The 15665-nt window shown below is 55.1% G+C and overlaps 1 protein-coding gene across 1 annotated transcript; it reads right to left on the bottom strand.

Moving 5' to 3' along the window:
* Positions 1-15: 15 nt before the first annotated feature.
* OXTR (oxytocin receptor) lies at positions 16-13902 on the bottom strand (the record flags this gene model as incomplete). Its single annotated transcript, XM_082847536.1, has 2 exons — positions 12927-13902; positions 16-263 (listed from the first exon to the last, which is right to left on the bottom strand). The coding sequence occupies exons 1-2, from the start codon at positions 13852-13854 to the stop codon at positions 16-18; spliced, it is 1176 nt and encodes a 391-aa protein (XP_082703662.1). The 5' UTR covers positions 13855-13902.
* Positions 13903-15665: the final 1763 nt, after the last annotated feature.

The following is a 15665-nucleotide window of genomic DNA, read 5'->3' as shown; positions in this document are numbered from 1 at the left end:
TCCTGGCCCCGCCGGTCACACCGTGGATGGCTGCGAGCAGCCCCTCTGGCTGGAGCTGTCCGGGCTCAGGACAAAGGTCGACGAGTTGCTCTTTTTGCTGACACTTGTCTCCCTGGGCCGGCGGCCCTTCAGGCAGCTGGACGAGCAGCAGAGGAAGCGCTGCATGAGTTCGTGGAAGAGGTGGCCCGTGAAGAGCATGTAGATCCAGGGGTTGCAGCAGCTGTTGAGGCTGGCCAGCAGCATGGCGATGATGAAAGCCGAGGCTGCAGGGGGGGAGGGGGGGAGAAAGGAGGACAGGGCATCACTGCTGGGGCATGGAGCATCGCCTCCTGAGAACAGAGGCCACAGGCCAGTCACAAGACGGAGGACCAAAGAGACCAAGTCTGCCTGCCTTCCATATCCATGCTCTGGGCGTGCACTCAGCCTCCCCCCCACGTCTCCCCCAGCTTAGCCCAGCCCTGGAACATTCCCTGTCCTTTCTCCCAAGCAAAGGTTACCCACACGGGCTTCCATCGGCACGGCCGCCTGTCTGTCCATTCATCACTCACCCGGCGAGTATCGACTGCCTCCCACTCAGAGTATCCAAGAGCTCAGAGGCAGAAGCTGCCAGACCTAGTTTGTATTCTAGCCTCGCCAGCAACAAATACTTTAACTCCCCAAGAAACTGCTGTTGCCTAACCTTTAAGTGGGGATAACAAGAGTCCCCAGATCTCCCGGGAACACTGCGAGGGTGAAAGAGCACCTGCTACCTGAAGGATGCTTAGGAGGTTCCCAGGCAGAGAAGGGAGGAAGGGCGCTTCGGGCAGAAGGAACGGCACAGGCAAAGGCGCAGTGACAAGGCATGTGCTGCCTTCACAGCTGAGAACACTGAAAGTGTTTCTGTGAAGATACGCCTAAGAGCACTGCTTCAGCCGACAAATAAGACTTGTGCAGGAGAAGGGGACACTAAAATTATGTGAGGCACTGTGCAGAAGCTATTACACTGAGCATTTACTGAATTTCAGGTAAAATTAATGATCAGAAATCAACTACAAGACATTGCTTGTCACAAATTTAAGCTTCAGGGAGGAAGAAAAATTCTTAATCCTAAGTACCTCCAAATAGGGGGTGGGGTGGGGAGCCTGGGTTTCCTTCAATGGTCTTAATCTGACAAATGTACACACTCCCAGCGGCAGAGGAGGACACAGGCACCCCCCCCAGAAACCCACACGGAAAACGGTGTTCCCAAGAATGCTGTTCACGGCCACACCCTTACGAGTAACGGTAACTGCAAGAAGGCTTGGAAAATCCACTAGTCCGATATTTTCTGCAACAAGTTTTCAAGGAAGAACTCCAGAATTCAAGAGCTCAATCCAGGAAAGAATTTCTCACAGGCCAACTGGAGTTGCAAGATCTAGACGCCACTGTGGACGCAGACAGAGCACAGAGATGTCTGTCAGCCACGTCTCCAAGCACCAAAGGGGGAGGGTGATTGTTTAAGAGGAATTCAGTGGTTCTCAAAGTGGGGTCCCCAGCTCACCTGGGAACTTGACAGAAGTGTAAATTCTCAGGCCCCACCCTAGATCTAGTGGATCAGACTCCTGGGGGTGAGGCTCAACGATCTGCTATAAACAGTCCTCCAGGGGATTCTGACGCACACCCAAGTTTGAGAACCACTGCTCTAATTACCTGGTGCACCTGCTGGAACAAAAGCAAGCTATAACACGCAAAGTCCACAAGTCCTGCAAACGAAAATGTTTCGAAAGCAAAGGATTAGAAAGTAAACCTAATCCTTAGACTAAAATAGTAAAGATAAGTGAAGGGTGGGGTGGGGGGAAGCCAGTACTGTTGAATTCTATGAAAGAGAATGGAAAAACGTATTTGATTTCCATGTGTAAAAAAGGATGAATTTAAGTTTAGAAACCTGGTGAAATATCACAAAGTCTAAAAATATCTCAAAATTATAATTAAACATATAAAATGAAAGAGACAAAATAAACACATAAAAGTCAAAATTTAAAAAGGCATCGAGGGACTTCCCTTGTGGTCCAGTGGTTAAAACTCCGTGCTTCCAGCTCAGGGGGCACGGATTCGATCCCTGGTCGGGGGATAAGATCCCACATGCCGCACGGCACGGCAAAAAGATTTAAAAAAAAAATTTTTTAAAGGCATTGAGAAGTAAAGTGCCAGACACAAGGGAAGAACACAGGCGTACAGAGCTGTGAAATGGGTAGAAGGACGTGTCGGGGATGCAGTTCTCACTTGAACAGAAAGGCAGCATGTTCTACCTCGCTGAACAGTTACAAGGCATTATCTTAGCTATTCATGTAAGTTACTCGCCTCACTCTTGACATTTGGATCTTTTAACTTATTTATCCTATTTTTTATAAACAACCTACAGAAACAGTAACCACAGAAAAGTAAACAGTTAATGAATTCCTGAGCAGCCCCATCCGAGTTTTCCCACCTCCAAGTGGCCAGCCTGGGTGGGAGCAGTTGGGACCACGGCCAGCACCTCTATCCCCACCTGGTGGCCACAGACACGAATGACCGGCCTGGCCTGGCTCTCAGGGAAGGATGACCCTCTAAGCTGAACCTGCTCGTATCAAGTTGCCAAATGCTAAGGGCACATTTGGACTTTTTAAAAATGTGGCAATATCCTAACCAACCAAAGACATGGGTTCCCAACAGTGGAATTTCAAGCTATTTGGGAATAAAACACAGGCTATGGAGGACATTTCAAAGGAAGGATGCTGCAGAAATAAAGGTACAAAGGTGAGACTGTCCAACAGCATTCAGGGGCTGCCAGAGCTGGGGGCGGGGGTGGGTTCACAGGAGAGGAAACTGGAAAGAGCAAGGCTGAGGAGGAGGACCTTGAATCCAGGAGGAGCACGAACTTAAATCTACAGGCACTGGGGAGCCATTGACGGTTTCTGAGCACAAGGACTAACTGCACCTCATCTACTTTCTGCACTTACTTCATCTTCTTTAGGCCATAACATCGCCCTTTGCAGTGGCTAGAAAGGCTTCCTGGAATTGAAGAAGGAGAGGAACAGAACAAAGCATGGAAAGCGTCGTCCTTGGCATTTCATGATGCTGCTTCCAAGGGGGCATATGACAATGCAGCAATGTCAACCATGGGAATCACGGCTCAAGCTTGCACAGAAGAGTTTTCAAAGCGGTCTCATCTCCATTTTATACATGAGGAAAGTGAAGCTCGGAGAAGGAAAGTGCCTTCCCCAGGGACACACAAGTCACCCTGTGTTCCCACCTGAAAGTAATGAAGCTGGATGCCTTTTAAAGCTAGGTCAGCATTCATACTAGTCAGCTTGGCTCCAGTGAGCAAATCCCCTCACTCCCAAAGCAGAGACATGGGCTGACTGGGCAATTGCCCTCATATGATTTGAAGGATAGAGTCAGAGAGCAACTTTCTTTTCCTAAAACAGATGTAGGCCCCCTCGGAGGCTAAGCACTGCCCACTCCCCAGTAATGGTCTTTTATATTATTTTTTTTAATAAATTTATTTTATTCATTTATTTTGGGCTGCGTTGGGTCTTTGTTGCTGCACGCGGGCTTTCTCTAGTCATGGCGAGCGGGGGCTACTCTTCGTTGCAGTGCGTGGGGCTTCTCATTGCGGTGGCTTCTCGTTGCAGAGTACGGGCTCTAGGCGCGCGGGCTTCAGTAGTTGTGGGTTGCGGGCTCTAGAGCACAGGCTCAGTACTTGTGGCGCACGGGCTTAGTTGTTTCGTGGCATGTGGGATCTTCCCAGACCAGGGATCGAGCCTGTGTCCCCTGCATTGGCAGGCGGATTCTTAACCGCTGTGCCACCAGGGAAGTCCCGTAATGGTCTTTTAAAATCCGGGAGGGGAAACCCATTGCCTCCTATCAGATCACCATCCTTCCTGGCAGAAATGTCTCCTGGTCTGGACGAGGGGCCAGCAAACAGCCCATGGGCCAAACCCCACCTGCTGCTCTTTTTTGTAAATGAAGCTTTACTGAAACACAGCCACATCCATTCATTCAATATCATCAATGCCAGCTTTCGTACTACAAGGGCAAAGCTGAGTAGCTGTTACAGAGACCTTATAACCTGCGAGCCTCAAATATTTACTGTTTGGCCTTCTACAGAAAAAGTGAGCCAATCCTTGATCTAAATGCCTGTAGGAGAAGATGTTAAGAAGCAGAAGAAAAGGGCTCAAAAAGGGGAGGGGCAGACCCACAGGGTAAGCTGAGCTCCCTTCTCCCCACGCCACCAGAAGCAGAACTGGGTGATGCCTTTACTTTTAAGTACCCAGACCTCCCACAAACCCTGGCTCGGCCACCTTGCACCTGGGGCCAGAGGGTAACACCCTGTCCCGGGCAGCCCACGTCCAGTGCCTGCTGCACACCAGGGCACCAAGGTCTGCCCCGTGCCTGCGTGCCAGCTGCTCTAAACAGCTACCGAGCTCCTGGCGACAATGGCCCCAGCCACATTTTCCATAAAGCAGAGCGACGGTGACGTCAGTGTGGATAAAAGGCGGCCCTGGAAACCAGAATCGACAGACTCATCCAAGAGAGGCGTGGTCAGCAGCCAGCACCTCCTGGGGGTGTCTGGCCATCGGGGAGCCCCTCACAGAGGATCCGGACACAAACCCGTGGGGTGCGAACCCCCCTCCCACCCACTCATTTCTCTGAGCCACATCTACTGTCTGAGCTTTAATATCCTCATCTGTGAAATGGAGGTGACGCCCTGAAGGACTTGGAGAAAATTGAAAAAAAAAAAAAAAAGTGTGAAAGGGCTTTGTAAATGGCAAAGTGTTTGTTCAGGTTATCGTATTATTACTTACAGATACGAAATATGATCAACTGTGTATAACTTTTTATCGCCCAAGGTTGGGGACTCCTAATCTAACGTTGATTCAAGAAACTGTCCTTTACCCTCTTCTCCCCGACTTCAAAATTAAAAAAAATGAAACAAAACAAAATGAAAACCTGGAGCCCTGGGATTGGATTACATGACCCCAAAGGAACTCTAGATAGTCCGTTTTGGAAAAACCCAAAAGGGACGGGGGCTGCAACCATGTGCAAGAGCGGGATTTCAGGGTCTCCACCGGGAGAGCTGGTTCTCATCCGTCTCTTCCACTCCACTCAGTAAAAGGAACACTTGTCCCCCAGGACTGAGCCCTGAGGGCCTGCAAAAAGCTCTCTCTGGTCCTGGCAGAGAAGGAAGGTCGAGTGGGAGGCGCCGGGCCAGGGATCGGCCCTCACACCTGCCTGGCCAGGGCTTAGGGCATGGGGCAGGGGGTGGGGGGGGTGGAAATGAGGAGATTGATGTTCCACTCAGTGCCAGCCACCGAGCTGGCCCTGGGGACATGCCCTCAGGGGATTTACAAACTCAGGTGGGAAAGAGAGAAGCACAGACAGGCCCTCCAGTCAACAGGGAGCTGCAGCACTCAGGGAGGGGGGGCCCAGGGCTGGGGACTAGGGGTGATCTTCAAGCGGGGGCTCCTACGTGCCAAGCAGAGGCCTGAGCGGGAATGGCCACGCACCAATGGCAAACGTCCCCTGCTGGGCACTGAAATTCCACCTGGCGCCCTCACTCATGGAGGAGGTGGACAGCCGAGGGCCATGCGAGGACAGGGTGCCCCCAGCAGTCACCCACCCACCAGCCCGGCTTTACTCAAGCCCCAAGAAGTCCCCTGTTCGGATTTCCTGGCACTGCCCCCGCCCGTCACCATCGCGTCACCCTGGGCTCAAATTAGCCCAGAACAGCTGACGGGGCACCTGGCCATGGCCTCTCCGGCTGCGCCGTTCCTGAGGCAACGAACACGTGTCACATACAATTCAAAGACCGGTGGCTCAGCTGACACCTCTCCTCTGAATCAAGCTCATCCACTCTCCTAAGAGGCTCTCACTCCAGAAACCAGTCAACTGGTTCAAGGTCTCCTCCCCGCCGCCCAGATCCTGAATCAGGTCTCCCTCACAGGGAATCTAAATCCCTATTCCTTTAGGAGCTACATGAGGATTTGGGAGTTGTGGTGTACAGAAGGCTTTTTTACAAATGTTCTTTGAATGTGCACTTACCTAAGGATTGAACACTAACACGTACTCCAGGCACCTTCTTTGACAAGACCACCATTTTACCACACTGGAATTGTAGAAGTCACATATGTGTGATCTCACCATGTGTAAGGTCAGGAAGAAGAGCTAAATTTGTGGGCTACAGAGCTTTAAATGGTCTGTGATGTCACTGCTCAAATCTGGGGATATGTGGGGCCCACCGGGCAAGACCTGAGGAATAACCACATCCTAGAAGCAGAAGAGCTGGGGCTTCCTGTGAACAACCAGCCCTTCTCTACCCTTCAGAGAATGACAGGGCCCTGCCGCCAACTTGGGCCACACGTGTAAAGGCAAGCCACATGTTTTGGTCACAGAGATGACACATTAAAGCCTCATTACTCAATGTGCAGTCAACAGGCCAGCTGCAGGGGCCCTGTACAGGCATCACCTGGGAAATTGTTAAAAATACAGACTCATGGGCCTCACCCAGACCTACTGAATCAGAATCTGCACTTGAACAAGTTCCCCCACGTGATCTGTGCGCACACTGAAGCATGACAAGTATTCCTCCAATACAGGGAAAGAAAATAAAGTAACTGTTCAATGATCTCATCAGGGAACGTGCATCTGCTTCTCTGCACAGCCAGCTCCTACTCACCCTTCAAAACCTTTTGCAAATGTTGCTTCCTCTCTGAAATCCTCCTGATTTTTTCCCAGGGAGACTGAACCAATAAATACCTCCTGGGGGCACTCACAGTACTTGATAAACGAATACCTCTCTCACAGCATCATCCCTTCATACTGTCATTATTCATGTTAATAATCTGTGGTTGGGGACTGTGTCTCATTTGTGGCTCTGTCCTTGGCTGCTAGCAGAAACTGGAAAATGGGAAATGTTCAATAAGGGACTAAGTTGAAGTGGGCATGAAATCAGCAGACAGGAAGTCCTGATAAATCAGCCTCCGACACTAGCATGTTGGAAAAGCAAAAAGACAATATCCCTGCCTGACAATGGGAGACGGGCCCCTAACAAGATGACTCTGGACTCAAATGCAATTCCCTCTGGGAAATTAAGTTCACAGTCAGATATCAAGGTCAGGCAGAGAGAAAGAGAAAGAAAGAGAAATGAGTAGGAGTGACCATTACAGTGTGAGGCATGGGCCATGGAGGGCAGAGGCCCGTGGTACTGCAGCATCTGGCAAAGGGTGGGAGGCGCCAGCTCCCAGTAGAGTAAGGAGGAAGGTGCTGGCAGAGGGTGCCCCTCAGTGGCCAGGAATCAGGATCACCGGAACCAGGAATCAGGGGCTGGGACACGAAAGACCGCCTGGTCACACCTCCTTCCCGCCTGTCCCTCATGCAAGGGTCCCCTTGGGTTTCCAAACCCAGAGCTAGACCCTCCCCACCTTGCCTCCTACTGTCTCCTCCAGGCAAGGCCTTAACTTCTCTTGACCTCTTAACAATGCCGTTGTTCCCAGCATCCCCGGGCTTGCCATCACTCAACAAAGACTGCAGCCCCTCAGTGAAAATGTGCTCCTGAGCTCACGACAACCTGCATTCCCTCAGCTGCACACACTGACCCCAGGACGCTGAAACACCTTGAAATTTCTCTATTTTTAAAGCACTGATTGAGCACTTACTACATGCCAGGCCCTGTGCCACCAGCACCCTCCACCCGGCCCACAACCTAAACCCTATTCTTAACCCCAGCAAACAGCCCCAGACAGTTCCAGTCAGCCACCCAGGGGGACGGCTGCTGCTCCATCTGGCCACACCCGGGGACAGAACCATCCCGGCAGAAGCTGGGGGCGTCCCTCCCAGAGACCAACCTTGGCCTCACTGTCCCACGTCTATGCATGTGCCAGCTGCTGGCCACAGGAGGGCAGGGGAGGGACTGGGGAGGGGTCCTTGCCAACTCTCCTCATAGGAGGACAAATTGAGGCAGAGGTTGTGTGGACAGGACCCTTGGGAGGCGCTGAATCACTGCTTATAGAATGAACGCACTGGAGGAGGAAGGAGACCCTCAGGTGGGGGCAACAGGGAAAGCTTCATGAGAGTCAGAACTGGATGAAGCTGCGTTGTCCAATTGTTCAGGTTGTGCACTGCACAGCTCCTAGGAATACCATTCTCACAGACCATTCTCATTCTCAGGTTCCTTAAATGGAACCCCCTGGAGTTATGCACAAAGCAGCCCACACAGTGGACTTGGGCTCTGCTCTCCGCCCTATCATCGGGTTGCCTGACCAGCAGGCCCCTCCAAGGTATGTGGTCCACCCACACCTCGGGCACAGTGTCCTTGGAAAGGCAGGCTGGGCGGGCAGCCACACTGGAGGGGCCACAGTTCCACAAAAACCGGGAGGTGCTGGCAAGCTCGTTTCACAGACGGGGGAAACACTTAAAACTAGGCCTCCTGTGCATTTCAACCTTCCTCCTGGTACCCTCCCAGGCAGAAGCTTGATTGCTCCCAGTGCTGGGGCGCTCACTTCTTCACCAAGTAGCCAACCCTACGGCCAGAGCGCTGCCTAGAGAGCTTTCATTTCTCTTGAGTCCAGCTCTGTACACCCAGCCCAGCCCCGTAACGGGCACCTTCCTCTTCCCATACCCTACACATTTGTTCAACAAGCACCGCTTGAGCTTGGACAGGTGGCCCACCTTGTGCTGGGCACTGGGCACACACCAGTGAACAGGACAGGTGGTGCCCCCGCTGTGACAAGGCTCACAGTCCAGCTCTCTGGCTTTCACGAGCTTCTCCACATACCAAACCTCCCCGGACACACCGCCTACCGTCCAGCAGACTCTGCTGCCACCCCAGGCCCCTCCACCCAGGCTCTCAAGAGAGAAACGTCTAGCTCCTCCAGCTCAAATCCCTGCCGGGATTCTCAAAGTCAATCCCACGAAGGCAAACAAAACATTTAACAACTAGAATGGGGGGAGGAGAGAAGAGTGACATTGACCACGTGGCTCCCCCAGGTGCCACGGGTCACACCATGTCATCCTCGTATCAGCCCCACGAATAGACTTGCTATCCTCATTGTAACAGAGGAGGAAGAAGCTGAAGCTCAGAGAAGGGAGACCACCTGCTCGAGGACACACAGGAGAAAGTGGGAGGGCGGGCTCCAAACACAGGCCAGTCACGTGGCTCCAACACCTGCTCCTTCCCTGCACGGGGACCTGGGAACCTACAGCGCCCGCCCACGGTCTCCACCAAGTGGATCCATCATCCATCTTCATCTCCTCCCTGAGAACCACTCGTTGGGACCAGCAGCAAAGCAAGTTCCACGGAGTTCAAGGAAAAAGGCTGGTGCCAAGTCTTTGGCTGTGCAATTCGATCCTGAAAGTTCCATCCGGGGCTTGTCCAAACCTGCCAGGGGTGTCTGGTCCCAGCCCTCCTTCTGCAGCGTGACCAGTCACACTAAAGCAGGGCCCTGCCAGCATGTGGCTGCTCTGAACCCGGGTGGGGGGAGGGGGGCTCATTACATTGCCACAACCCCCCCCTTGCTTGGTTCTCCTCTCCCTGCTTTTCTCTCTGAACAATGCAAATACTGAAACTGAGAGTTCTCCTCTTTGCTTTGGCTCTTACGAAAGGAAGCCCACGTGCAGCTCACCCCCTGCCCCGGACGGAGACTTCATAATTGCTATTACTGTATTACCATTTCTCTAACCTTTTCCCCCGTTCTTCCCAGCTTCCTCACGTCCATTTTATCTTGCTGTGGCACCCGAATCTTTGGCCCCCCCCTCAAATTATTTTTGGAACAAGGTGAGCTCTAAACCCACAAAGGCAGCACTTGGTGTGACTGAAGGTGTACAAGGGGAGAGATGGGAAAAGCGCGCTGGATTTCGAGGGAATTTGGGGGGAGGGAACCCTAAGGAAGGAGGAACCTGGAGTCCTGTGGTGGCCACGAGGCCAGCTGCCAAGACACGTGTGACTTCTCCAGCCGCCCTGTTGGCCCCGACCCATGGTCAGGGGTTAAGGAGCTGCTCGCTGGCCCAGAGGCTTTCGTGGTGAAGCTGACGGCAGGAACAAGGCCCCACTCCTGCGTCCCTGAGGCTGCCTGCCCCCGGGCTGCTGGGAAGAATGTCTCGCTGTTCACAAGGGCTCCCTGGATTTCCACTCGCCAGGAGATGAGCAGAGCCAGGGGCCCTGATCTAGAGAGTTTGTGTTCTGGTAAATTCCCTTCCTCCTGGACAGGAAAGTGAGGGCTGTGCATGAATTCCACTTTGCTGATCAAAAGCTCAAGTAGCTCGAATGTCCCTGTCTTGTTCCTTCCTTACTACGTGCCCAGAGCCTCGAGACTGAGTCACGTCTCCGAAGTGACTGTAAACGCAATTGTTCTGATCCCAGCCTGCTACTCGTAATTATCCAGGTTAAGGCCAAGTGAGCCCAAGGCGTGCTTCTGGCTCAGCCCACATCCCCGGACCCTGCAGCCCTGAGGCCGAGGCGCGACCTGACCAGGCCAGCGGCAGGTGCCCAAGTCCTCTGTGGTCGGTGAGCCGGGAGCCCGCCCCTGACAGCACTCGGGGAGGGAGTGCTGGCAGCAGCGGCATCAGGACTCTCCTGTCGTCTGCGTTTGTGCTCTTCTCAGAGCAGCCAAGGCAGAATGCCAAGGGGGACCCGGAAGACCTGGGTGTTTCACGTGCCACCACCCTTTCCCCTGAACCAGGAAAGGAGCAAAGAGAAACAGGACCTGAGGCTCCTGGAGCCCGAGTAGAAGCCCGTCTCTGCTGCACGTCTCCCCTCCCACCCCCCAACCACCCCCCCCCCCCAGAAATCCTCAGGTGGCCACATGTACCCAAAATGCCTCTGGCCCCACTTTAGCTGGGAACTCCCTCTCGCTCTCTGTTCCTGTATCTTGTTTTTAAGACAGGAAAATGAATTGTTAGATAAGCTTTTCAAGTGTAGAAAAGATCTAAACTTTACTAAGTAACCATGATCTGCGTTGACCACATACTCATTCTCTAGGGAGGAAAGTGAGGAGAAGCACAGGTGCAGTCATGGAGGTCATGGGGGAAGGGAGAGGGGAGGGAGGAGAAAAGTTACCAGGGAGAAAATGAACAGGAGAGGCGAGGGGACGGCAAAGAGAGGAGCAGACTAGCTGCAGAAGGGACGAACTCGAGGAGACAGAAGACGACCCTTCAGTGAGTAACGGCTGCAGGGAGGCCTAGATGCCAAGTCTCCCCAATAGCTGCTCTAAGGGTCTCATTTCCGTAAGGGCTGGTGTCTGAGCTCCTCAAGACCTGGGTCAAGTAGCTCTTCAGATCCCACCCAGGAAACAGGTGTGGCCTGATGCCTTGTTAGAAACGCCCACTCCTGGCTTTTGCCCAACCCAACTCCCTAGTCACGTGCCCTTCAAAAGAAGCCTGGTGCTGGGGGGACGAGGTGGAGGCAGGAAACCCCAGTTCTAGTCTGCCTCCCATCTGCTGTGTGATCTGGAGCCAGTGCCTTCCCCTCTTTGGACCGCCGAACCCCTTCTGCAAGGTGTTCCCAGGGGCTGCACCATGAAGCCAGGCTGGCTTTGCTGAGTCTTCACAGCAATCCTCACCTGCAAACCACCCAGCCGGGCATACCCCAGGTGCTCAATAAATGCTGAATGATAACTGCTCTGGCCACTAAGGCAAACACTGGGCTAATTGGGATGGCTGGGGCAAGCAAGGAGTCTGAGGTCTGGGGAAGAGAGCAAAGCAAAGTTATCCAACCGCATGAAGGAAGATTTCAGCTTCCACGGAGTGGCTGTGTTGGAGACTACTGTTAGCAGTAGTGATTCTATCCAGAAACGGGACATTTGCGCTATCTCAAGCACAGAAGAGGTGAAAGCAAACCCCTCGGGTCTTTCCTTACAAGCATTTGAGCCGCGGGCATCCCAGCGCAGTGTTACGTGCTTACCCTCAAACCAAAAGGTGTAAGTCATTCACCACCACTGATCCCTCCTATTCTTTGCTAATGAGCTACCTGAATTGTCCGTGGTGAAGGCTGAAGGCGGGAGCTGCCTGGGGGTCCCAGCCGCAAAGCGACGGCTACAAGTCGGACCCGAGGCGCTCTGCTCCCCCAAGATCCCTCCCCACAGAGCCTTCCATTCTACCCTCTCCTCCCGGTCTCCCGGCCACCCTCAGCCCTGACCTCCCAGTCCTTCAATCTGGAGAGGGCGTTCACCGCCTCCCGAAATCCCCCAGCCTCCCCAGTCAAATGGGAAAGTCTGCGTCCCCTTTCCCTTCCCTGCCCGTCCCCGCCCCCCACCCAGGAGAAGCGCCATCTCTGCTCCTGAGCACCGCCAGCCCCGCACCTGCCCGCCGTCCCCGCGGTACTCACCTCCGCGCGGCACAGCTCGCCGTCTCTACTGGGCGACGGGCTCAGGACTAGTCTCCGCACCCTGACGGCGCCCCGCCCCGCAGCTTCTCGGCACTTGCTGGGGAGGAATCCAATCGCCCACCTCCCGCTGCTCTGATCCAAACCAGACCTCGGGCTCAGGTTGACTTGAACTTAAAGTGGAAGCTCAACGTAAAGTGAACTTTACGTGGCAGGAGCTTGAGCTTGGGCCTGGGTTGGAAACTCGGCTCCCCCACTTCGCTAAGCAGGTGGAAAAGGCCAGTCACTGGAACCTCAGTTTCCTGGTCCATAATAGTGAACCAAATATGTAGCCCAAAGACTGTGCTAGGGATTTTCCGTGCATTTCCTCATTTCATTCCCCTGCTGCTGGGGAGAGCTAGTACTTTTTTCATTTTTGCTATTTTACGGAAAGGGAAGTCAAGGCTCAGGGAAGTTACGCCCCAAATCACTAGGCCAGCGGATGACGGGGCCATGACTCAAATCCCCCCATGAGGCCCCCAGAACAGAACGGCCCTTGGACGTTCAGATGCAGCAGGACCACGGCCCCGCCCCGCCGCGCGCCCTCCTCCCGCTTTCCCGCCAGCGCTACCTTCCTTGGGCGCCTCGGCGTCCCAGACGCTCCACATCTGCACTAAAAAGAATGGCGTCCAGCACACGATGAAGGCCAGCACGATGATGAAGGTCATTTTGACCGTGCGGATCTTGGCCTTGGAGATGAGCTTGACGCTGCTGACGCGGGCCAAAGCCCCGCGCCCCGCGCAGTCCGCCGCCACGCCCTCGGGTCCCGCGGCCGCCTCGGCCGCCGCCGCCGCCGTCTTGAGCCGCAAGTTCTGCCAGATCTTGAAGGTGATGAGGCCGTAGCAGGCGGCAAGCACGAGGACGGGCACGATGTAGACGGCGAGCGTGATCCACGTGATGTAGGCCTTGGGCCCCCAGGGCTGGATGAAGACGGCCCAGCAGTCGAAGACGCCATCGGCCACCTCGCGCAGCGAGAAGATGTGCACCTGCGGCGCGCTGGCCACCAGGCAGCCCAGCCATGTGGCGAGCACGGCCAGACGGTCGGTGCGGCGGCGCAGCACGCGCAGCGGCTGGCAGATGGCCAGGCAGCGGTCGAGCGACATAAGCAGCAGGAGGTAGGTGGAGGCGAACATGCCCACCACCTGCAGGTACTTGACGAGGCGGCATAGCAGATCGGGTCCGTAGAAGCGAAAGGTGATGTCCCACAGCAGCTGCGGCAGCACCTGGAACACCGCCACCACCAGGTCGGCTATACTCAGGTGCTTCATGAAGAAGAAGAGGCGCGAGTGCTTGCGGCGCGTGGTGCGCAGCGCCAGCAGCACGCACGCGTTGCCGCTCAGCGCCAGGAAGAGGATGAGGCACAGCACGGCCACCTCCACCCGCGCCAGGGCCTCGTTGCGCTGTGGCGGCCCAGCGGTGAGGTTGCCCTCGGCCCCCGGGGGCGCCGCGCTCCCGTTGACCGCCTCGGCGCTCCAGTTGGCGGCAAGCGCACCCTCCATGACGGTGGCCGCCGCCGTGCGCCCCAGGCCTTCGAGCCCTTTAAGGCGTGGCGCGCGGGGCGGGGCCCGACGCGCAACCCGGGCGTGCCTGGGGGCTCCTGGGTTCCACTCCCTGAGACTCCGCGGAGCGATCTGACGGATCGGCCTCTGAAACAAACCCCGAGGGCCGTGAGAAAACGCACGCTTCTCTGCCGACGCCTGTGCGGCTCAGCTGTCCCCTTCCCAGGAACCCCAAATCATCTAGGACTAGGGTCACAACCGCCGGCCCTGGGGTTGCTCAGCCGCCGCCCCAGAAATCCCCGTTTCAGGTACCTCCCTCTGAGACACGAAATGAGCGGGAATGCCGGACCCGCAGTTCCTTGAGAAAGTCGCTTCCAATGAAGGAGACGGAGACGGAGGGTTAAAATCAGTTTCCTCCGGGACTGGGACTTATAAGCCAGCCACCTCCCCTAGGGATCCCCCAACTAGCTACCCACACCCCAGAACCCACAGCACAGCCACCTCTCCTAGTAAACCCTACTCCAGTTGCTCCCGCCGGAGACCCCCCAAATAGCCACCTGCCTGGGAAACCCAGCTCAGGACCAGCCCCCTCCAACCCCCCGTTTCTAAAATGCCTAGCCATCCACCCCTGAACTTCCACAACAGCTGCTTCTTTGGAACCCAGTCCATTGGTCCATCCTGGAGGCACTCCTGGCTCAATACTACCCAGGACGCCCAAACGCTGTTCCCAGTACCGCTCTGGCTAGACACCTCTCGCGGGTTTCCTCCCCAGCCCAGCATCCTGGAAAGTTCGGGAACTCGACACGTGTCTTGGCCCCCGACAGCCGAGGGAGGCGGCGCCTCCAGGAACCAGAATCGCAAAGCACCCCACCACCTCCACCCGCGTCCCAGGGGCCCCACCAGCCCCAGCCATCCCGTCCACCCGTGCGCAGGACCCAGCTACCTGCACCGAGTCGTTAGGCGAACCTAAAGTTGGCTCCCTGGGGAAGCTGCACCGCCGCTGACAGCTCCAAAGCCGCTTGCGCTCCCGGCCCAGGTTGAGGTGGCTGCTGCCGGTACCCAGTCTGATAGGATGCTGAGGGCTCGGACTCTGGAGCCTGGGCTGGAATTCCCTCGCCCGCAGCCTGACTGGTCGCTGGATAGGGACTGGAGGCGAGCAAAGAGCGCTGCCGAGGCTGTGCGCGCAGACGGCGTCAGGGTGCGGCGCTGCCGGCCGGTGGCCCGCTTTCCTGCAGTGGGTGGCACGGGCTGCACCACCCCACAGGTCCGCTAGGAGGCGCGGGAGGCCGGCCTTGCCGACCCCCGCCGAGCGGTGTAAACTCGCCCAGCCTTGCCCCGGCGCGGTAACAAACAGGCTAATTGCACAGCGGCTTCAAGCAGCAAGAGGGAAGGAGCTCGTAAATAATCCGCTTGGTTTCTTCCTTTCTTGGTTTAGAAGCTCCTGACTCTCAGGCAAATGGGAGGCTTGGATAGCAGTGTCTTCCTGTTGACAGTGATGAAGTTACAAAAGCATTTAACTGGTATTTCCCAATCATCAGGTCAACTTCAGGGCCTCCCCACCGACCCCTTCCCCGGAGCTTGATGTAATGGATTCAGCTCTGAATTCAAGTTATGTCCTTGCTTTGGAATACTTTTGTTCTTATTTTCATTCATAGGGAATTAGAAATACTTTCTGTTCCAATTAGCACTGGGAGAGGTGTTCATTCTTCAGTTAGTTTTAGGGGAAGATCTCAAGCCAAAAAAAAACTATCTTCATTTTAAAGTGATTCTGCTCGTCTATGGCCCAAAGCCATTTCTGCCTCTTTGCCATG

Source organism: Leucopleurus acutus, assembly GCF_964270905.1.
Source record: "Leucopleurus acutus genome assembly, chromosome: 10".
NCBI classification, from domain to species: domain Eukaryota; kingdom Metazoa; phylum Chordata; class Mammalia; order Artiodactyla; family Delphinidae; genus Leucopleurus; species Leucopleurus acutus.
The sequence above is the reverse complement of the archived record's forward strand: the minus strand, read 5'-3'. Positions and strand labels throughout refer to the sequence as shown.